At 41.5% G+C, this 24,454-nt stretch overlaps 1 protein-coding gene across 1 annotated transcript; it reads right to left on the bottom strand.

Moving 5' to 3' along the window:
- Window positions 1-1,028: 1,028 nt before the first annotated feature.
- slc14a2 (solute carrier family 14 member 2) lies at window positions 1,029-7,046 on the bottom strand. The gene is made up of 9 exons (XM_077562544.1): window positions 6,976-7,046; window positions 6,393-6,564; window positions 4,309-4,498; window positions 4,042-4,170; window positions 2,476-2,668; window positions 2,158-2,305; window positions 1,883-2,017; window positions 1,762-1,811; window positions 1,029-1,676 (listed from the first exon to the last, which is right to left on the bottom strand). The coding sequence occupies exons 1-9, from the start codon at window positions 6,997-6,999 to the stop codon at window positions 1,287-1,289; spliced, it is 1,431 nt and encodes a 476-aa protein (XP_077418670.1). The 5' UTR covers window positions 7,000-7,046; the 3' UTR covers window positions 1,029-1,286.
- Window positions 7,047-24,454: the final 17,408 nt, after the last annotated feature.

Below are 24,454 nucleotides of genomic sequence, written 5' to 3'. Positions count from 1 at the left end.
GCACTGTATATATATATATATATATATATATATATATATATATATATATATATATATATATATATATATATATTAATATATATATATATATATATATATATATATATACAGTATATATATATACAGGCGCTCCCCTACTTACGAACGAGTTACGTTCCGAGCGATCGTTCGTAAGGTGAATTTGTTCGTAAGTTGCTTCAGCGCTATATTTTGCTTCAGCGCTATATTTTGTATTATAATTTATGTTTAAAGCCTATATAAGTATATTGAAGGTTTATATAAGTATGTTTAAGGCTTGTATAAGTAACCTGTATTGGTTTGTACTGAAAAAAAAACATTTAATAAAATGGAGAGAATACGTACAGTGCTGTACTGTACTACGTATGTTAGAGAGAGAGAGCGAGTCACACACACAGTATGTACATGTACGTAATAAGATAAATAAAATGAAGTGTAACTTACTTTTGGAAGATGTACTCGATGCTTAAGGAGATGATGGAGGAGGAGGAAGAGGAGGATTTTATATCATGAGAGGGTCTTCGTCGTCGCTGGAATGGGCTTTAAAAGTTACTTCCTACCTTCATGGGGACAGGCGTTTCTTCCTCTTCCTCCTCGACACGTTGCTGAGCCTCCAATGCTGGGTGAGCTCTCACAGCGCCAAGCGTCGGTATTAGCGGCGGAAAGAAGCACTACTCGGAAAAAGGCGCGCATACAAAATCTAATTTACCGAACCTTTTTTGACATACTGTACGCGCAGACATGTTCGTATGTACCGTTGTTCGTAACTCGAATGTTCGTAAGTAGGGGAGCGTCTGTATATATATTCCTATTCAGCTTAATACATTTTTTTTAATTCTACAAACACATAAAAGCAGGTGAAATCTCAAATACTAGTCATTAAAGCTATAATGAATCCATCCTTCCATTTTCTATACAGCAAGTCCTATTTATGGTCATGAGTGAGCTGGAGCTCAAGTAACTTTGGGTGAGGGACTGGTTGCTAGCCAATCAGAGGACAAGCTACAATATACACTTAAAAAAGTATTTTATTGAAAAATATATTCATAAACAAATAAAATATGAACAGATCAGCATATAAATACAAATGTATGCTCTAAAAAAAAAGTTGGGTCAAAAATAACCCAATTTGGGCCCCAAAAAAAGATGTTGACTCAAATGAATGAATTTGGTGAGGATTTCGGTATACAACCTGACACCGTATATGAATATATATTTTTTACAACATTGCCACAGTGTCATTGTCTCTCTCCTGCTCCATCTCTCTTTTATACACAATTTGCATTTGTTTCATCTGTCGGGTCTTCTGTGATTCGTTCTCCCCCAGTGTCCCTTTGCTCGCTCTCTGCTTCGGGTGCCGTGAGTATTTGTGTAATGTTGCCTTCTTCCATCGCGCTGAGGTTGAGTCTCAGCTCTTCTTTCTCATTCAGTATCATCTCTTCCTCACTCGCTTTCTGCTGCTCCTCTTTCTTTTTCCGCTCTTCCTCTAGCTTCTCCTGCTTCTCCTGCTTCTTCATTTTCCAGTAGAAGCACAGGTTTTTCTCCGGGTAATTGACTTTAGCCAGAGGCAGCTTAAAGATCTTATTAGTTTCTGTGGTAATGAGCAAAAATGTGAGCGCAGAGAGACAGAAGGGCCACGTGCAGGCTGGAAGACCAAACTGTAGGCAAAAATATAGACTTACAGTTAGTATCGATGTAATCTAGATGAGGTTTGCTAACTGATGTATGGTTTAGAAAACATACCGCGGACATGATGTTTGCGATGGCAGAGCCGAGGTATGCACAGAAAAAACCTGAAAAGCACACAACGTTTAATTATGACATTTATCACACCTCAAACAATAGGATTGAGATGCCAACTCACCACAAGTAATAGCAAGCAGGTGCACTTGCCAGGTGAGAGCATAAAACATTCCACCGATGGCGATGCATGCCAGCACGCAGTTGTATCCCCACAATCCAAAATAAATTGCGCCAAATGGAGCCGCCAAAGCCAAGCCTGCACAGCGAAAATGCAAATCACAATAGAGCGTCACCATCTACGTACTTGGGTTGCTCACATTTGGTACATTATCATTGTCATCTTGGGAGACGTTGCGCTTGCGTAATGAAAAGATTGAATTTATTTCCCAAACCGACCTGAAAGCATGCCGATTGTCGACCCGAGGACAGCGTGAGCACACGTGATGGGGGAGGAGATAAAGAGCGAGACGATGAAAATGCCCCCTGTCCAGGGGTTGTCACAGCCGTAGACCTGGCCTATCCCCACAGGCACGGACATGAACAGCTGAGGAGACATTTATTTCCATAAGTTAACAAGAACAACTCAGAGGACTGGAAAAAAACTGTCTTAAATTCAATTTGGACATTCTGAAGCCTATGAAAGGTTGATGATTTCTTGCGTTGTCATTAATCAGTTGTGTTCAAAATATCATCACAAACTACAGTAAGCCTGACCTTGGCAAGATCAATTTCCTCCCAGGTGATATTGGGAAACTCAGTGCGTGGTTGGATAAGGACTTGGGGGAAGTGGTGGTTGTAGTGACCCGTGGCCACCATGTGGAGGCACACCAGGATGTTGAAGGGAAGCGTGAAAACCGGCAGATCCCAACGACTGTTAATGGATGCCAAGGCACTGGACACGACTGGGCTGAAACAAACCAATGCAAACATCATTTGTATACCGTATAATTTGATGTGGAGGATTATTAGGCCTATTGCTGTGACACGAATGGGCAGGCAAGGCAAATTAAAAATCAAATCGGAAATTGCGGATCAGATGGTGTGATGTTAACGGTACCTCCGTGTTGTTTACATGGTAGCTGTTTAACGCCAGTTCATTTTCTATGACAGTAACATACTTAAACCATGTGGGGACGCCAGCTGACATCTTAAAAGAGAATGTTTATAGCATATGTCATACAAATTTGCAAAAAGGAAGCGAAACGTACATTTCAGGCAAGCGGTTGTCGGCATAGATATCTATAGATAGAGCCTAATCTATTGATAGATTATAAAATGCCACATATCTTGTATCATACCTGCATGTCTGGTGTTTGTAACAAATCAATCCACGTTAAAATCACCAAAAAAATTCAAGGCGTTATAATGAACTTATTGGAGCCAAACATACCCAAGATGGCGAAGAAGCCAAAGCTTGCTCGAGCTAATTTCTATGGTCTCCACAGCTAGCTATTATACCAAGTAGCATGCAGGCTAGCCCATCCAACCAACTCAGATTCTACCATTGGCCACAATTTAACGTGAGATTCTACTAAAGGTAAGACATTTGAAACTTAGAAGAACAATTATTCCGTACACAATGCGGCAGAAATGCGTCTGCTGATTATAATAAGTTTTCAAACAATTGCGTGTCGAGTTTGGTAAAACTCTGGCTATGTCCGAATGTCCACCCTTGTCCCCCAACCCCACTACATAGCCCCGCACTACATAGGGGCTTAATATGTAGTGCCCTAATTATTTTTCCGTAACTGTTCTGACTCACCGGCGCATAAATCTCTGACTATTTATTGTGAGTGAAAATGTTTTAAAACTGTACTTTAGTTTTTATGTTGTCGCTATTGTCGTGTCCGTTACGTCACAACCAGCACGCAGCTGTGGCGGCTAGAGGTAACGACGTAGCGGATTGGATAGCGATGGTACGTTCCCAATTCCTAGAGGGATTTTTTTTCTTTGCCTCCCCAAAGAAGTAGAAGGGAGAGGGGGAGAGATAAACGAGACAAAGGGTGCAGGATGAAGAGGAAGTAATGGGATTGGGAATTTAGTTTTTACCGTCGCAGTTATAGGCTAATCGTATCGATCGTCTTCTTTCACACAAGTACGAAGCATATAGAAAAGATCATTCGGATCCTGACAAACAACAATCATGATTATGTTCACTTCTATGCACAATTTATAGATTTCAATGAGCCTGCTGTGCTTACCACAAATCCGCCATATTTACACGCATCTGTCACACCTTACATGAAACTGTCAAAGATGACATCAATATTAACATCTTACCACATCATGGACATGAAGATGTTGGGCAGCAAGAGCCACCAGTACCAGTTCCCTGCATTGGAGAAGACAGCCATCAACAAGCCCACTAGAATACCGTTGTAGCCGTACAGTCCTGCAGCAATTGCACCCCTGATGAAAAAAAAAAGAAGAGATTTCATTCAATCATGTCAGTCCAAATTCCCCGACATTTTTGAACCTATGCTCCTAATGGGATTTTGTATCTATGTGGCGCCACTATATCAATAACAGACGAGTGAGCTCACTAACCTGTTCTGTCGCAGAATGAGGGCTGAAATGGTGGCAAAGAGAGTTCCCACAAAGCCGTTCAGTGCCCACCAGTAGTTCTGCAGGATAAGGCCAGCGAAGATAATGAGGCCACTTAGCGGGTTGTTAACAAACATGACTTGCGCAGCCCCGCGCAGGACCCAGTCCAGCAACTGGAGGAGAAAAAACTGTTCTGGAAGACAAAGAAAGAAGATAGTGTTGATGTTATCTTGTGTCTGCATCAACATTTTAACACTCCTCGCACTATGTGAGCGTCGCAGGTGAGCTGGAACATATTCCAGACTTTAGGAGAGAGGCGGGGTACATCCTGGAACGGTCAACAGTTATTTGAAGGACACGTATACATCTATAGACAATTTAGAGGCTTCATTGAACCTAGCCTGTGAGTACCAGGAGAAAACATGTAAGCACACAGTGAACAGGTGAGGAATTAATTTAAGTTGAAAACAAACATCCATCCGTTATCTGCCGCTTATCCGGGGTCAGGTCGCAGGGGGCAGCAGCTTTAGCAGGGAAGCCCAGACTTCCCTCTCCCCAGCCACTTCATCTAACTCCTCCCAAGGGATCCCGAGGCATTGCCAGGCCAGCGGGGAGATAGAGTCTCTCCAAGGTGTCTAGGCCTCCCGCCGGGGAGATATACCCGGAACACCTCTCCAGGGAAGCGTCCAGGAGGCATCCCAACCAGATGCCCGAGCCCGCCTCATCTGGCTCCTCTCAGCATGGAGGAGCAGCGGCTCTACTCTCCCGGATGACCAAGCTTTTCACCTTATGTTGACCGCTTGTATCTTGTTCTTCCCGCTCAGCTCCTTCTTTACCACAACAGTCCGCATCATTGCAGATGCTGCAACGATCCGCCCATTCATCTCCCACTTCCGTGAATAAGACCCCAAGATACTTGAACTCCTCCACTTGTGGCAGGATTTCATCCCCGACCCGCAAAGGGCACTCCACTCTTTTCCGACTGAGGACCGTGGTCTCGGATTTGTCGGTGCTAATTTTCATCGGAACCGCTTCACACTCGGCTGCGAACCGCACCACTGAGAGTTGGAGATTGCGGCTTGAAGAAGCGTTAGATATTAGTAACATTTAAATTCTTTATTTCCATATATTAACCATTGTTATACATTATTAACAATTTAATTCTTTATATTAACCATGTCGAAATGTTTTGTAGATGTGAGGTAGTGTTGAACTCAGTATAATTTGACCTTAAGCTGGGACATATTATTTGATCTAGAAGTTCCTTCTCTGTGGGAAAACACATTTGGTCCTTGAGAACAGAATCTGTCTCGAACACACACCCCTGACCCTGACTCTGTTTTCGCCATCGCTCACGGAAAAGTACCAAGAGAGTATGTTTTGTCTACAAATGAAAGAGAGGCGGTCTGTTTAACTATAAGAAGCCATTTTACACACGGAAGAGACACATTCGGCACTCTGAAATTCCACCTGTTATGTGATGTTTGGAGCCTGTCATGATGTCCAGAGATCTCTGTTAGATTAAATCATTTTTGCAAAGGTGTTTTTTCTTACATTAAATCTGTCTTCAAATTTTGGAACACGCAAAGAGGACAAATATATTTTATTCCTCTTCAGAAGCCAACAGCACCACATCATCTGCAAAAAGCAGACCCAATACTGAGGCCTCCAAACCGGAGCCCCTAAACACCTCAGCTGCTTCTAGAAATTCTGTCCATAAAGTTTATGAACAAAATTGGTGACAAAGTCCAAACCTCACTGGAAACTCATCCAATGTGGACCAAACTGTGGCATATTTGGTACATGGACCCAACAAACCCGTATCAGGGGTTTCGGTCCCACTGAACTCCCTAAGGGACACGGTTGAACGCCTTCTCCATGTCCACAAAACACATTGGGCACCCTTGAGGACCCTGCAGAGGGTGTAGAGCTGGTCCGCTGTTGAGGGCTGCAGGTGTTTCAGCCTATCCTAGCCTAATTTGGGCGAAAAGCAAACTGTACCCTGTCACCAACCAATCACAGGGCAAGAAGAAAATACTATGTACTGTTTGCAATACTGTATGTGTCAGTTATTTGTGTAAACTTACTCTCCATCCACTTTGCAAAAACCGCCATATCTCCGGAGAAGTATGAGACCCCCTTCAGGAAGCGAGCCTTGGCCCTCTGAAGGCACTTTGGTTGCGCCTTCTGAACGGGAGCCTCCGCCTGCTTGTCATTGTCACGCTTCAAGTCAAGTTGTGCCATCAGGGGTTGCAGTTCCTGCAGCAACAATTCACAATTGAACTTTGCTCTGTTAAATTGTAAAAAAAATGCCTCTAATCGCTGAGGATTTGCGTACACGCACAAGTGGCAGATTGATAATCTCATTAGGATCCTCAGGAAACAGAGCAATTTCTTTTTACAAACATGCTGTATCCAAAATTTTTGATCATTTTAAAAATATGTTTCTTGCATCTATTGCAGAGGATGACTAATTATAACAAAAGTTATTAAATATTTGTTCCCTTATCTATATCCTTGGTAATTATAATTTTGGAAAGTAGCAATTGGTAACCAATAAAGTTTCCTTCTGTTTCAAATGATTCATTATCAATTTAAAGCAAATTGAATTAAATATCATTGAAATAGAATAACTAAATAAATATACATGTATAATTTTCCTCCTCTTACCTTTGTAAGATGTGATTCCGGCATATGTTCAAATTGTCAAGAGCTTCATGGCTTGTCGACTGCCCCTCTGGAAAAATCTGCCAATGGCTTTTAAAGCCTTGCAGCAAAAAGCAACTCCTACTTTGTTTCCTCCACCTCTTTCCTTCTACCCATCTCTTTGCTCCCTCTGCTAATCATTTGTAGTCCAATCTTCCATCTTCTCTGCCCCACCCAAGTCTCTTCAAATCAGATACGCACTTTTGTTCGTTTACATTCTGTTTTGCTTTAGCCACAGTTACTTGTCATACGGAGTAACCTGCATATACTGTACTGTCGGCATTTCCAATATGCAATAGTCAATCACTCATCTTTATCATTTTGAAGTATTTGTGAAAAATCTTGTGATGTCACTGATATGATTTTGTCTTTTGTAATGTTAGGCGCAAAATAATATATTTTTTTGATAATTTTTGGGAATTATGGCCAAAAAGTTAAACTTTGGTTTCATCAGACTAAAACATATTTTCCCACTTGAGTTTGGGAGATTTTATGTTCTTTCTTGTAATCCTACTTTGTAGGTTCTACTCAATAGCCCAGACAAATGATGAAGCCGAGACATTGGTGTCACAAGTACGGTACTAAAAGGGCCAGTACTTGCCAGAAATTCCTGAAGCTCCTACAATGTTGCTGTACAGCTTCATTGTTCTGTTTTTGTCTCGACAGTGTTGGGGCATATTTTCTCCACTTGATTGAAACTGTCTACAGTGTGCATCTTGGAAAATTTGGTTTTTAAAATTGTATTTAATTTATACTCATTAATGTCCCTCGAGGGGAAATTCGACTCAAGCTTTTGTTTATGCTACACATAGAAGCATTAAATTATCTATTATTATTATTATTATATTTATCTAAAATCAACAAATCCACTACTTCCTGAACTCAGTACCACTCCTTCATTTCCTGTCTTTCATGATTGGACAAACTAATTAATCCAGGTGTGCCTGACCTCAGTAACCAGGGCGAGAATGGCCAGACACACTTGGATTAATCAGTTTGTCCAATCATGAAAGCCAGGAAAGTTCAGGAAGTGGTGGATTTGTGCAAAGAGCTCTTTGACCAAGTTCACTTCTCCCAAGAAGAAATTATTTTTGACCACTCTTCTGACCACTTTTTGTGACGTTTTTGTTGTGCAGCTGACATAGGCTTTGATGATGTATGCATTACGTTGTTAGTGTAGCAACGGAACTACGTTGTATCACAAGGACACCCTGGAAAATTAAAACAGAAAACAGAAATCAATTAATAGAATAATAAAGCATACAGCAGGGGTTGTGTGTCCATCCATCCATCCATCCATCCATCCATCCATTTACTACCGCTTATCCGGGGTCGGGTCGTGGGGGCAGCAGCTTTAGGAGGGAAGCCCAGACTTCCCTGTCCCCAACCACTTCAACCAGCTCCTCCGGTGGGATCCCAAGGCTTTCCCAGGCCAGCCGAGAGACATAGTCTCTCCAGCATGTCCTGGGTCGCCCGCGGGCCCTCCCGCCGGTGGGACATGCCCAGAACACTTCTCCAGGAGGCATCCAAACCAGATGCCCGAGCCACTTCAACTGGCTCCTCTACACGCAGAGGAGCAAGGGCTCGACCCTGAGTCAGAGGAAACTCATTTCGGTCACTTGTATCCGGGATTTTGTTCTTTCGGTCATGTAATCTGCAACTCTCAGTGGTGCGGTTCGCAGCCGAGTGTGAAGCGGTTCAGATGAAAATCAGCACCTACAAAAACGAGACCACGGTCCTCAGTCGGAAAACAGTGGAGTGCCCTTTGCGGGTCGGGGATGAGATCCTGTCCCAAGTGGAGGAGTTCAAGTAGTTTGGGGTCTTGTTCACGACTGAGGGCAGGATGGAACGGGAGATCGACAGGCGGATCGGTGCAGCGTCTGCACTGATGCGGACTCTGTATCGGTCCGTTGTGTTGAAGAAGGAGCTGAGTCGAAAGGCAACCCTCACCTTTGGTCACGAGCTGTGGGTCGTGACCAAAAGAACAAGATCCCGGATACAAGCGGCCAAAAGGAGTTTCCTCCACAGGGTTGCTCTCCCTTAGAGATAGGGTGAGAAGCTCGGTCATCTGAGTAGAGCCGCTGCTCCTCCGTGTTGAGAGGAACCAGTTGAGGTGGCTCGGGCATCTGGAGAGGTGTTCCTGGCATGTCACACCGGCGGGAGGCCCCGGGGGTGACCCAAGACATGCTAGAGAGACTATGTCTGAGAACGCTTTGGGATCCCGCTGGAGGAGCTGGTTGAAGTGACTGGGGAGAGGGGAAGTCTGGGCTTCCCTGCTAAAGCTGCTACCCCCGCGACCCGACCTCGGCTAAGCGGCGGAGGATGGATGGATGGTATCTTGTGAAATTCTGCACATTTTAAAAACTGTAAAATACAACTTGACCCCAGTTCCCACAAATATATGCATTGTTATTTAATGTATTACTTTTAAATTGTGTTACAGTGACTACTTTGCACAACGTTGAATGCTTTTATTTTGTTAAGTTCAATACGGATGCACATTATAAAATGACTCAACTTAACTAGAAACGAACAATTAAAGGTTATTGTGTTCTTTTCATATTAAGAGCTGGTGGTGAAAATAGGAAGTGTCATGTTAATTTCACCCTTTTGTCTCTTTATCTAACACTTACTAACACATTCCTTTGGTTTCATTCCTCAAAAATAAAACCAGTCTGACAAAGCTGTGCAAATACCAGACACTCCAAAAAAGATCTGACAAGATTAGTGGACTAGAGGCACTGCTGTTTCCATATGGACAGCTTTCTTTGAAAGGGCCACAAATATGTGTGCCCCAGCTCCTTCTTTTCAGTGTGTATGCGTGTGGTAGGGGGCTCCAGCTTCAGTCAGAGTCTATGGAACCTGATACTGGATGACTCCCCATCACAAGAATGTGAGTTTCCTTCTCTCGGTGCATCTGGCTAGACGCCCGGCCACATCTCCATCTGTGTGTGTTTGTGTGCAACTTGTTACTATTTGCCCCTTTTTCCGAGCCTCTTTCTGAACACTGAGACATTCTTTGTGTGTTTCTTTGTCTCCTGGCTTTCTGTACCTTTGTTAACCTCATGTCAGTTTTGTTTCCAACATTTATGCTTTGCTTCATAGTCAACGCGAGGATGGAACACAAGAATACACATCGCTTTTTCTTGGGGGGGTACACAGAGTGATTGGACACTCCTGAGCATTGCTACATTTTGTTGTTGCTGAAATGTTTACTTGGAGCAAAATGAGTTAAAAGGAATTGTTATTATTGTTATTCTGATACAATATTTTACTGTAACTGTATGTGTTGTACAGATAAAACAATTGCTGTGAAAAAACGTTATTAAAACAACAACTTTGCAACTAGCACTATATTTGTTAGAGTTTGTATGTAGGATGCCAGCTGATTGATTGGCAACCAGTCCAGTGTGTGGGCTGCCATTTTGCCTAAAGTCAGCCGTTGCAACAGCAAAAGCGGTATGTGCTAAATGTGTTTACAGGTGCAATCCCGCTGTCTCGCCGCAGAGGGCAGTAAAGCTCCATCTCCAAACCTGGTGAGCCGCTTGCTTCTTGCAAGCAGAGAACAAAATCACTTTCAAGTAGGAAAACACGATACTTTACCTCAATCGGAACACATTATAACCTCATTGAACCGATTTTTTTTTTTTTAAATGTCTGTAGTGAAAAGCCACCAGGTTAACCGGAAGCTACGGCTTAGGAAACAAAATCGTTTAAAGATGAAGGCTTGTTTGAAGTTGACGGCGTTTGCGGTTTTCCATATTTTTGATGACTAACGGAGAGTTTGACAAATTTAGTTGTGCTTTCCCAGACGAATCAATTCAAATTGAATGTTTGTCTGTGTCAATGTGTCAGCATAATAATTGACTGCCAGTGCTGCTCTGTCCTGCATGTATCCCGCCTCAGCTGGAACAGAAATGGATGAATACATGGCATGACCAACAGCATAAATTAAGTGTGCATATTCATCTTATTCATTCTTACACTCCCGTGTCCACACAAACACAGATGTTTTTCCAAAATATGTATTTATTTGTCCATTTACATGCAAGCAGTTCATTGAAAAGCATCCTTTTATCTGTTTGTTTTTGTTTTTAATCAATCACTTCCTCAGTGGTACTTTGACTTGAACTTATATGTCTTTATTAGGGTGAGTTGGATCCGAGCTGACTCAAATTCACACTGTCACTTATTACTCTCATATCACATGATACCTCATTTTAAAGTAATATACAAATTGAGTGCAAACTGTATTGTTTGAGTTAACGACATTATTTTACAGAAAGCAGTTCAAACATACAGTTAGATCTCACTATTGACGTGTTTATGAAAATGACGTTATTTAGGTGGCCATAGCAGTACAGTTGCTGTACTTTAGTTGTTATGTCTTTGCGCTGAACAGTTTTATTTGGACCACATTCAAACAATATTTCAGATCATAAATTTGACCAAACATGTTTTTTCTTACTTAAATATTAATGACATAATGACCTCCTTTTTTTTTTTTTATAGATTCGATGTCATGGGGTCATTCATTGTGTTAAGATGTTGCAATGTTCCTTTTGTGATGATATTCGTAGTCGCTATATCACTTTTTATGATTATGTATTGGTCACTCGTAGTTTGTCGAGTCACTCTTATTTTATCATATAGGCTTTTATTCTGTCATATCGAATTGTGCATTGCTCTAGCGAGAGATACCGCATGACACCTTTGTCGGCACGTCGAGGTTTCTTAGTGGAGGATTTCTCGTCCGTACTCTTGCATGCACGCTTTCTTCCATGCGTTCTGCATCCAGCCCTGTTAAAAGTTCTTAGTCAAGATTTCTCCATCAAGTGTTTTCTTCAAAGCCATCTGAATCCAGCCCCATGACCTGTCTGCATTTGGGTTCTAATTCCCGCACCCCACCTGACCGTCATCCCAAATCCCGTTAACATTTTCAATTGATAGGAATTTATTATTAGAAGTGGATAGTTTTGTTGAGCACATTTTTTAGTGCATTTGCAGAAAATATTTGAGGGTTGCCAAGGGGGGATCCATTGCACTCCTTTACATATATATATATATTTTTTTACCCCTTTAAATAGAATCAGGTGTGTTTACTCTATCCAATATGTTAAACACGTACTATGCTTAATGATGAAAATTACAATACATTAACGTTTAATAATGTTCATCCTTAGCCAGTAGCGGTGGACTTCTCCTGGCATCATGATTGGTTTTCGGCATCAAAATCTAAACAATGCTTGGGGAAGCCAACGCTTCCGCTGTTCATAAAATAAATGTTTGTATATTCTGTTTTGCTATTAGTCTTGCAAACTGGTGGGTTGGCAAAGAAAAATGAACTTTGGCAAGACTGCAGCGTGGGGGAAAAAAACAAAGAGGTTCGCTCTTCGTAAATGAACTGCTGGGTTCTTTTTTTCCCCATTTATCTTCCAATACACTGTATTTGCCACATATCCAAACACAATACAGCAGGTTATGCATGTATGTGCGTGCACATATGCGTGCAAGGAAAAAGGCTGAATTGTTCATCCTCATTGCACTTTTCACTTATGTTGTTAAACTCTCTTCCTCACCTCTCTCGCTTTCTGGTGACATTTTCATTCAGCGCACAGTATGTAATCAATGTTTACACGCTCGCCATCCATCACTTATGACGTCCGCCGAGGCCCAAACAAGATGAGGAGAACTTCAGAGGCTAAGTAAACATATATTATAACAGCATGCTGATTAGGGTGAAACAGTCGGGATGAAAGACAAGACGGGATGATTGAGCTCTGCTGGAAAATTCGTCTTTGAACTGCACAGAGCGATGGAGGCAACGCGAACGGAGGCAAAACAAAGAGGACGGCGGAGCCAACTCTTAGCTCACGCCGAGAAGTGGAGAATGAAAATCAGACGGAGAAATTGAGAGCAGACAGTGGAGATGAAGAGAAGGAGAAATGAGAAGGAGGGAGAGAAGAAGACAGAAAGTGGTTGGATGATGGCTTCCAGCTGCATGGCACTCCTCCAAGGCAACACGCACACACTCGCATACGCTGGAAGTCAGTAGAGGACCATCAGATAATATAAGTCTTTGACAGTCTATGTTAGCAACTGTGACATGCCTGCTTGCACAAGACGACAAACAACTTTTCAGACGATAAAATGTACAGAAGATTCGGTTTGCTTTTGACCGTATAAACTTGGCTTTGGTTGCTGGAGAGGAACCAATTGGCTTGTTCAGGACAGTGATGGGGAAGTTTGTTCCAAAATGTAATACATTTTATGTTACTCGTTAATGTTATTTGAAAGCAACTTCCCATATTCTAACAGTATATAGTTACTACTTCACCAAAATAAATTCACAATTTAACAGTATGACATTTCACTTTTCCCGTTATAGGATAATGATTGGCTGCTATAATGATTGACAGCTACGCATCAACAGTTGCTGAAAAGCCAGCCAAGCACAATGCAGATCAACTTAAATAGAACAACTGGATTAATCCCCTGGCCTTGGTGCTTTTTGTTTGACCCAAAAAGGAGAAATGGTAACATGAATTTTTATTAGTACCATATTTTACAGTCACACTTTTCTTCATAGACTCAGAACGAGTTCCACTTGGATTCAAAACTTCCCCTTCTAACTACGGCCAAAGGTACAATCCTGCTCCGTTATTGCACCATTTGGTGCTGTAGCAGATGCTACATGCTAAACTAGCAAGCTAGCCAGGGAGACGATCCCTTTTTTGTTGCCAGCAAATAACATTAGTTACCATTACTACTACTACTTCTTCCATTTCTCCTTCCATTTTTCTTCTTTTACTTCAAATTCTTCTTCTACTTTATTGTCACGGTTGGCAAACACTTTTAGTGGCTCGCTAGCATGCGGCATCCGCCACAACAAGGACTTACAGCACCAAAAGGCGCCGAGATTCTACCTTTGGCAACAATGTGACGCAAGATTGTAGTTAAAGTAAACCATTTTAAACTAAAAAGAAAAAAGCTTCCTTAGTTAGAAGTGGAGGTTTCAAATCCAACCGGAACTTGTTCGCTGTTGTCACCATTAGGGAACGGAGAGTCTGAACTCACTTTTTGTTAAATATATTTCATCAAAAAATGTGACTTATAGTCCATTGCGGCTTCTTTCTTTCCTTCTTCTTCTTCTTAATGATGCATTTTTTTGACAGGTGCGACATATACTCCCGTAAATACAGTGCTTCTTTGCTGCATTACAGGAAAAGGTGAAAAGTGATCATACAATGATTCCTTGTTTATAATGATATAACGACATATGGCATTTCAAGGTCACGCAAGGAGTGCAATGAACTAGTTTGCACATTTGATTGTTTTATATTAATGCCCATAAGATACGCAAACATTTACTGTAATTGTGACTTTGCTAGTCCTTGATATTTGCCTTAAACCAGTTTAGATCTTGGGTTAGCTTAACTCTGCGTTCATCCTAAACAAGGATATCAAAATAGGGAATTGCTGCACAGTTGAACCTATCCTAACTTAAAAAATGTGCACATAAAAATACTGAATTTAAACTTGGGACTCATCTGAGACTCATTGGCAAACTCTTCGGGCCCGTATGGTGCAGCGTCTGACGCATGCTTGTGCGCATCTGACATCTGTTTGAAAGATAGTAAATTAGCAGGTTTCCTGAGCTCCACTCGAAAATAAACTGCTCACCCACGGTGAAACATAACCACACAACCATCGCGCAAGCTGACATGAACATTAAATAGTCAAAATCGGCGTAAATTACTCTGAGACGAGTTTCAGCCTGTGCAACGCATGACAGATTAATGCTGGCGTTTTACAGCATACAAACAGTGACAACAAATAAAACATGGAGATAAATGTTATGGTAGGAATACTGTATGTGGCGGTGATGTTTTATCGCGTAAATGAATGGATCACTTGTCACTGTCTTGTTTAAAAAAAAAAGGGGTGTTAAAATGTCATTACATCGATTATCAAGTGAAGACTGTACATAAAATATCATCATTAGGAATTGCGCTAATTTAAAGATGAGTAGTGTCCCTCCAAATTCAAGCAAAGACTATTTATGTCTAACGCATTAAGTATAAGAGCTCTTTGACATGAATTCAATAAATTCAGAGAGATATTCATTTAACAATAACTACTGTATATTCTTGTGGTTGGCAAAGGTGTAGCACCGTGTAGCAATGCAGTTTTACTACCATGATAAAACAATGTACCGCTAATTGATTAGGTAATCAGGATGCTATAAACTAGCCAAGTCTTTGTAATACCGACAACTGAACCATTTAACTTTAACTTCCATCCATCCATTTTCTATACCGCTTGTCCTCACAAGGTTCGTATGTGGATTAGAGCCGACAAGGTGTCCGGGCCAGAGGCAGGCGACACACTGCCTAGTCGTCAGCCAATCACAGGGGCCGAATAGCTAGCTTAAAACCCTGGAGAACCCACGTGGTCAAATTTGGCCCCTATAAATTCTGCTACTCAAATAACAAAGACCTTTTTTTTTTTTTTTTTTACAAATTTAACTTCAAAAGTCCAGAGTGCCACTTCTGACCCCTGCATGGGGCCATATAGTGGATGAATATTGCACTTACATGAGCCAGAGTGGTGGTGACAAGATGGCTGACACATGCTGTTTTGTTGAGCTGGAAATCAATCCAAACAAAACCATCTTCTCAGCAAACCATCAGATTTGTAAAATTGTGTTTTTTTTGTTAATCTATTTCATATCATGTTGCAGAATGCCTAGGAGTATGTTTTATATATATATATATATATATTGATAAATTAGCAACTCTGAGCTCGTTCAAAAAACAAGGGTTAAAATTGAAAAAACATATATTTTGGTGTTCAGTAAACTTATAGCAGTCATTTAATGTATAATTCATAATTTTCCAAAGAAGAAAAGGGTTCTTGGGTTCTCCAGGGTTAAGTTGTTTTAGCATGCTTACATTTTTTTGTCTTTATTTCTTTCAACCTCCCCTGGCGCACACACACTAGGGGACCATGAGGAAACAGATATGAATGGCACAGCACTTTTCACCAATTCATTGTCTGCTAACTGCTATTTTATACTTTATCAGAACGGTTTCTGTTGATAGTAAAACCCAACCTGCTACAATACATTAGGCAAAAGGAGCCTTTTTGCATCTTTTCTTCTTCTATTTAATAATGAGCTGCTAAATAATACAGGAGAAAAGCAATCGAGTTAAATTTTGCTACTCTATTTGTCCAGAAGTAGGTCTCGCTCACTTTTCACATTTAATTACTCATAGCAATTTTTTAGGTTTTATAAAAACTTGGTAATCCAACCAAGCCCATTTATTATTGTAAAGTAAGTACAATTATTATGTGTTGAGAACTCAAATGCACGGGAGCAAGGTGCCAACTGCCAAGGCAGGTGTGCACTTCAAAAAGTAATTTAATTGAGCAAGAATTAAAAAGCAAACCAAAGGTACCGTACCACAATATTGAATTAACAAAAGACTAAGAAAAATGGGTCAAAAGTAACTAAACAAACAATGGAAAGGAGAATACTTGACTAGGATCGAGACAGCAAACTAACACACACGAAACAAGACGAGAACAGGGCAATAAAATATGTATATAATCATGTAAATTATGTTTTGTCATTCACGGGCTGAGCGACATTGCCGAGTGATGTCAGATTTAAACCGGTTATTTATATTTCCCCGACTTCGCAACTCAGAGCTCCGAGTTTGAAGGGCTGTTCCCATGCACACTTCCTGGTATGAAGTCGTAAAAGTCTGACTTCCCACCTTCCTCGAGTAGCAGCATGAATACAAACAAACTGACGAGACAATGAGAGACACCTGGACAAGACACACGTGGCTGAGGAAGCTGATTGGATGATACAAGGGACCGGGTTGACAAGCACTGGTGGACACCATAAAACTTAATGAGACAGACATTGACAAAAGGAGACACAAGGAAAACCTGACAACTCAAATCTAACTACAACCAAATCAATAAAACACAGATCATGGTATCAATAATAGTGCTTGCTTATAGATCTTCGGCTCTTTTGTTGATATATAATTCACGTTTTAAAGGCAGAATTTTCAGCATAGCTATTAAATTGGGCGTCAAAAATTGCCTTTACAATATGTTCTATGCCACGGTCCTCAAGTACCCCTGTCCAACCTGTTTTCCATGTCTCCCACAGCCAACACAGGTGTTTCAAACAATTAGCTAATCAGCCAGCTCTGCGTGAAGCCTGATAACGATCCTCAGCTGTGTTGGCTGTAGGTGACATGGAAAACAGGCTGGATAGGGGTACTCGAGGACCGGGGCTGAGAACCAGTGTTCTATGTGGTCCCGCTAGTCGAGGTTATTTACAGGGTTGGGGAATCCAGGTCCAGAAAGTAAAAACCCTGCCACGGATTAGCTTTAGCCACAGGTGCGTCTACTTAAATGGCAGGCAAACGAGCTCTTAGAAGCATCTGTTGAGTAAAAGCACCTGTGACTAAAGTCAAACTGTTTCAGGGTTTGTTCTCTCTGGACCTGGATTCCCCAACCCTACACGGCGTTTGTGGAATATGAATTAAGCAGCAAAATCCACCAATTTTTTGCCACTCGCCGTCAACCGAAAATCACTTCAGAGTGCCTGAGACTAGTCACATGACCAATCCCAGAAAACAAGCAAGTCCTAATTGGTTGTTACTTGAGCCCTCAGGAACTATGATGTCATTCTCTGTCGACAAGTGATAAAATGGCCACCCCTGAGATGGAAAACAACAACAGGTGTTTAGTTTAGTGAGGGTGACTACAAGAATTGTAATCAAAATTGTAATTTAACCCTGGTTTGTTACATTAATCAAACATAAGAGACTTGAGATGTAGAAAGCACTTTGGCAGTTTCACTTTCTAATGTCTGGCTAATTGATATGCCGCTAACACTTGAAGTTCCACCGCAGGTCACTCCCAGGCAGCTTGATAATTCCTTAACAGTTCCAACAAGGCTGGAGATGCTTAATCCCTGTCATGAGTCAGTAAAGCCGACTGATGTTTGACATTCTCACAGCTTCCTGCTCTCGCTCCCTCCAAGCCGCCTTCTCGCCTCAAGGCTTTGTCCACTAAGTCAAAACATTGGCAGCTCCCATATTTTAATTCCGTTCTCAAAACTGCCCCCCCCCCCCTTCTTTTAAATTTTTTTACGACTTGAGCTCATCTGTTTTCCATGTGACCGTGACCAGAGAATAATGTTATTAGGGGCGAAGTAAAGACAACAAAAAAAAGAAAAACATGGATCAGATGAAGCTTGAGGTGGTGGCGCCAAAACAAATCCCCTCCCCCCTTCCCCCGCACCCCCGCGCTATAGACAAGCAGCATTTTGCTGTGAGGCAGATGGCCCATGGAGGCTTTGGAAGCGCCATCTTCTCATGTGAGCAAATGATTATCTGTGACATTTCAATACAGCCTTTAGTCCAAGCTTCCGCAAAGGCTTCCCGCTCCATTCAATCTAATGGAGCGCCTCCTTCACAGGGCTTATTCCCCCCCCCCCCCCCCCCCTTCATAAGCCCCCTGGATCACTGCTCGTCAAAATCAACTCAAACAATGTACAGTGGAGGAGTGTTTCCACCGGAGAAAAGACACCAGCGTGTAATGACATTTAAGCCCTCAGACGCTCACTTGAAGTGACTGTATCCTTTTTCCTGGTGCGCTTGGCTCACAGTGGGAGACGGGCCAAATCCCCCGAGCGTGGCACACTAAATTAACATGGTACGAGTCGGCTGTGACCATCTGACTGAGTCTAGTCAGCCGTGATCGCTCACTTAATTAATGAGTGATCTTTACCTTCACCTCCTGATGGCTCCTTATCAGGAGTGTGTGGGCGTGTCCTTGTGGAACCCGACACTCTTATCAGTTAATTAATCAATTAGAGATTAGCATGATACTTCAGTCCTCCCTGAATCTTCACCTCGTATTATGGGCCATTGTTTACCTCCACCTTTGTAAGGAACACTTTGGAGAAGGGCCTTGTCTGCGCTCCGGCGCGCCACTCAAGTTGTGTGAAGGCTTCATAGCTTCATATTTGAACAAACTCCTCACGCAGCATGTGTTCCATCGTCTTCAAACTTTGGCGGTTCCATTTAAAGACAAAAAGCTATCGAAAGCATTGTATTTTGATGCATGCTGTTGCCGTGGCGACGCGCTGAAATGCTGCTGATTAAACATTTTAATTGATACGGGCAACAACAAAAAATCCTCAATCTGAAATGTAAATGGAATTGTATGTAATTTGAATTTGCTCTGTTATCTTATTTTATGAGGACTACAGATGGAAACTAGCATTGTGCTAAATCTGGTGCAGCCATCTTCTTAATGTTACTGCACACTGTCCTTTTAATAAAATTAAGTCAAATAGCAAACCCTTTCAGTCTGTCAAACACATACCAAGTTAGAGGATGGCTCTACAACCTCAAACTCTAACTAGGGTCCTCGCACTGGCCACGTTGGGGTACTGGCACAAAGGACTATAACCCTCTAAAATATCAATATTTTTGCCAGGCCTTATGTATGAACAAACTTTCATGAGTATTCAAATAGCGTTTTTATTTTGTCGCATGCTGTTGCTGTGGCGACGTGCTTTTTCTTTTTTTTTAAGATGCTGTTTTTGATGGTCTAAGCCAAATTTGCCCAATCCTGGTCATCGAGGGCAGGATTCCTGCAGGTTTTAGATGTTTCCGTACTCCGACACACCTGATTGATATAATCAGCTCATCAGCAAACTCTGCAGTAGCCTGATAACGATCCTGATCTTTAGAATCAGGTGCTTTGGAGACCCAAACATCTAAAACCTGCAGGAATCTGGCCCTCGAGAACCAGGACTGGGTAAGCTTGGCTCTCGGTCCTCGAGGGCCAGAGTCCTGCAGGTTTTGGAGGTTTCGCTCTTCCAACACAAGCTGATTACAATCAACAGAGCTTGCTGATGAGCTCATCAAATATCAGCTGTGTTGGAGAAGGGAAACATCCGAAACCTGAAGGACTCCGGCCCTCCAGGATCAAGTTTGCCCATCCCTGGCCTAGGCCATCAAAAACAGCATTGTTTTTCTTTGCAAACAGCGCGTTGCCATGGCAACAGCATGCAACGAAACAAAAAAAAAAAACTTAATTGAGCCTAGTTGAACACTCATGAAACTTTGCGCTCTGGCCTTGGAAAAAACATGTTTATTTTAGAGAGTTGTATATCTCATCTAATCATCATTGTTGGCCTCACAAGTTTTCTTCAGACAATGCAAAATTGGAAAAATGTCCCACTTTCTTCCATTCTCACGACCTGTCAATGTCATGTCCAGGTGTCCTAATACTTTCGTCCATAGGAGAAGTGAAATGCCGATTTAACTGTCAGACGGAGAGCTACACCACGGATTAGGTGAGCCTCCTGTGGAGTTCTCGGGGCCCCGGTAGGTGAGCAGACTCCATCCCTCTTCCAGCCAACACAAACACATCTCAGTCCAGCCCTTCACACAGCTCAGCCATAACACCAGCGTCCACTAAACCATAATATGTTGAGCTCAGTCAAACTGGATCAGACGGCCCGCTGGTGACACGGTGAGAAGATTTTCGCCTCAACCTCTAATTTGTAACATTCGCAGCAAGATGAGGTGAACATTAAATAACTTCAGCAGTCGGGATTTTCCTCATTCACACACACACACACACACACACACACGCACACACACACACACACACACACACACGCACACACACACACACACACGCACACACACACACACACGCACACACACACACACACACACACACACACACACACACACACACACACACAAGTTTGTTTTACTATCTTTGTGGGTCCCTCTCATTGACATAATGCACTTCCTACCCCCTAACCCCAACCATCAAAAATGATTGCCTACCACTATTCCTTACCCTAACCTCAACCATAACCCAATTCAAACCTAAACTCTAAAACCAAGTCTTGACCCTCAAAAAGAGATCTAAATTTGTGGTGCCCAGCAAAATGGCCCCATATGGACGGGTGGGCCCCACAACTCTGTGAAATCCCGAAATCCATGTCTATGTAAAAAAAAAAAAAAAAAAAACACAAACATGCACACACGCACACACAGTACATCAAAGCATCTGCTCCCACTTTAAAGCCCAAAAATTTGATCAGATTCAAATTCCACTCAGCTCTGGTGAGTTTTGTGATTATAGTATCCCACCATGGCAACAACCTGCCTGCCCTGTATAAAGTAAATAAAACAATGTATGCATTTTACTCCACTGCTGTGGTCAAATGCGAAGTTTGAGTCTAAATCCTGTTTCTCGCACTCTTTCATAGATTAAACACTGAAAAAAATGATTAAGAAAAAATTAAGTATTTTTTTTCCTCTCCATTGGCCGTAGTTCAGTAGTGTGCCCCGTGCCGTGCACAAACATGGTACCCTCCCCTCGTCTCAGTACATTTGGAAGAGGTGGGCTGTGTGCTTACTCATGCAGGAACACATACTGTACGTGCCTTGCAATCAAAATTCCTCCTTGCATCACACAGAACAATTTGAAATATTCCTCAAAGATGGAAAAGTTGCAGTGATTGCATACCTGAATAGCATGGAACAATAACCAACACATTGTGAGTGTAAATATATTGAAACAATCATGATTTGAACTCACAAAGGTACTCAATGTGAAATTAGGGTTTTTATACTTAAAGCAAATATTGTAATGAAACAGGTGTTTCCACAAGTTAAAAGTAACTTCTGCCATGTAGCGGAAGAGCATTTCATTGTTCTTTCTGCCTTTAAATACCACAATAGGAGCAATAGCTGAACAAAGATATTTTATTTTCCACTGTTTTATAATCACACTAAACTGCTGTCATGGTTATTGGGCATCACAGCCTTGGAGAATCTAACACCATTTTAATTACTTTTTGTGTAAACATTGGGGGGGGGGGGGGGACAAACAAACATTACTTCGTGAGCTTTTTCACATACAAATCAAATTATGTTCAGTGTTTACACTCGCCTGAATTGGTGCAGGCAGTGTGGGTTCGTGAGTGTGAAAGGTCCTCGGTCTACTCTGTGCGTCACTATGACCTCCTAGACTGATTTGACATGACTAGAAGAACTGTATAGAAAATGGATGGATGGGACATCATGGGGTCAAGATCCAGTCAAAATCTGTTTAAGAAGATTCAGCGACAACTTAATACTCAGTCAGACTATGAGTCACACTTTTGGGGAAATTTATTATATATTGAAAAAACAAAAACAAGACCAAGACCAGAATAACTCGGACTCGCACACAAAATCCCAGTTCCCTAATCGTGGGTGTATTTGGAAATACGCTCTGAGTGCGCACTGTTCCACTCGGAACCTCAGAGCGTTTTTCAAATGTTCTGTTGGGTTATTCACACACAAAAATGAACTGATGACTGGCTTATAATGCGTTGGAAATGAATGGCAGTTTTTCTTTTTAGTTTAAAATAGCTGACCTTGACTTGTGTTGCAGCCTTAAGTAGAATCCTGGTCGGTTATTGTATCTTTTGCTGCTGTAAATCTTTGAAGGCGTGCTAAACTAGCAGTGCATTACCACTGTTGGCCAGAAGTTGGCGGTAATGCACCAAAGGTATTTGCCAAATGCCAAAAGAAAATCAACACGATTAGGGAATGGGGATTTTGGGTGCCAATGCTAATTTTAATATATATAAGTCACACCTGAGTATAAGTCGCAGGACCAGCCAAATTATGGAGAAAAAAAGTGAAAATGAAAGTCTGGAAAAATACAGTACAAGATCTGGTGCTAAAAGAAAAACCAAAGCCTTTGATTTGACCTGACTGGATACTCTTCAAGGTGGAGAGCTATACAAATGCAACCCAATTATCTTTTGAATGATCATTTTTCCTTTTGAAATTAATTGAACTCAGAGCACAACCTGAATTGAGTATTTGAGGTCGAGGGTTGCAAAGAGATTGCAAGCTTCTTCTAATGGTAGTCTGGACTCGAGAAGGAATACAGATCCAATTATTAACACCATACTTGTGATTGATCTGAGCAAATCTGTTCCCGACTGAATCGCTGACAGTTGCGCAGCCAGGGGGCCCGTCACACATGTGCTCTCATACACACACACGCACATTTACACACATGCAGACAGTGAGTGTTGACACAGTCCAGATGTTGGCAGCTATGTTCCAAATGAAAGAGAGGCAGTCGGCCAACAACCTGAACCACTTTCGCCATCAAATGATATGTTTACAATAATACCGTTCTGAGACTCGGGAGACTCACGCACTGGTGCACGTGTATGCACATACGCACACACATATTATACAGCATGCGCATGCATGAAGTGACACATGCAAGAGTAATGTCAAAGCAGGAAAGGAAATGAAGCAAAGGAAAGCCAGTGGACCACAAAGAGTGCGAAAAGCAGAATGTGTGGCAAATCAATTGATCAAAAGAGACACTAAATGATTCTCATGGCCTCGTTTGAAACTGCTTTGTTGGGCAGGAAGATGTGGAATAGAAAAATAATATTAGAGTTATGTAATGTGGCTTGTAGGGCTAGAAAGGATAATGTATCACAAACAGACAAATTAAAAAAACAGAAGAGCAGCAGAGTCTATATAATCATGCCGACTGTTTTCTACAAACGTTCTTTCAACAAACAATGTGACCCATTTCTGCAAAAAGTAGCGAAACCAAATTTTCTGCGATAAACTGATGCTAATTCATAATTTCACCTTCACGAGATAGCTCCAGTTGACTAATTATTGGCGCCCGTGGGATATGAATGTATTAATCAGGCCTCATATTTTAGGCATTCATCATAAAGATTTAAACATGATCATAAATTAATGAATTGAAAGCATTTGAATGAGGATGAACCATTTGGTAAATTATGTTTGCCATCACAGCAGGTTTTCTACTACTGATCAGTCAAGTATGCTAGCCACGATTAAATTATTAAATAAATGAGCCATTGTATTACAATTTGGTTACTTGTCAGTTACCAAATTATAAATATTATTTTTGTTTACACACAATAAAATACTTCAAAAAAGGAAGGAAGTAAACCCAAAAATGTTCTTTATGATATGTTCTATGCACCCACACCAATCTAAACACGGCATTCTGATTAATATTGCGTCCATCTCAGGGGGCGGCCATTTTGCCACTTCCTGTTGACAAAAAATGACATCACAGCTTTTGCATGTGTCCAAATTCACAAGGCTGGGTCCTCCGAAGGCCGAATTTGTCGGCTGCATGACGTCACTCCCGACGCGACTCGACAGCACGCACGGGCTTAAAAATAAATATATATATATATATATATATATATATATATATATATAATGTTTTTTATTTGACACGCACGGACTTTTTTTCTTCTTTTCTTTTTTAATTCACACTTCAACATCCAATTCAAACTGAGCACATAAACGGT

This window comes from Vanacampus margaritifer, chromosome 3 (assembly GCF_051991255.1).
Source record: "Vanacampus margaritifer isolate UIUO_Vmar chromosome 3, RoL_Vmar_1.0, whole genome shotgun sequence".
NCBI classification, from domain to species: domain Eukaryota; kingdom Metazoa; phylum Chordata; class Actinopteri; order Syngnathiformes; family Syngnathidae; genus Vanacampus; species Vanacampus margaritifer.
The sequence above is the reverse complement of the archived record's forward strand: the minus strand, read 5'-3'. Positions and strand labels throughout refer to the sequence as shown.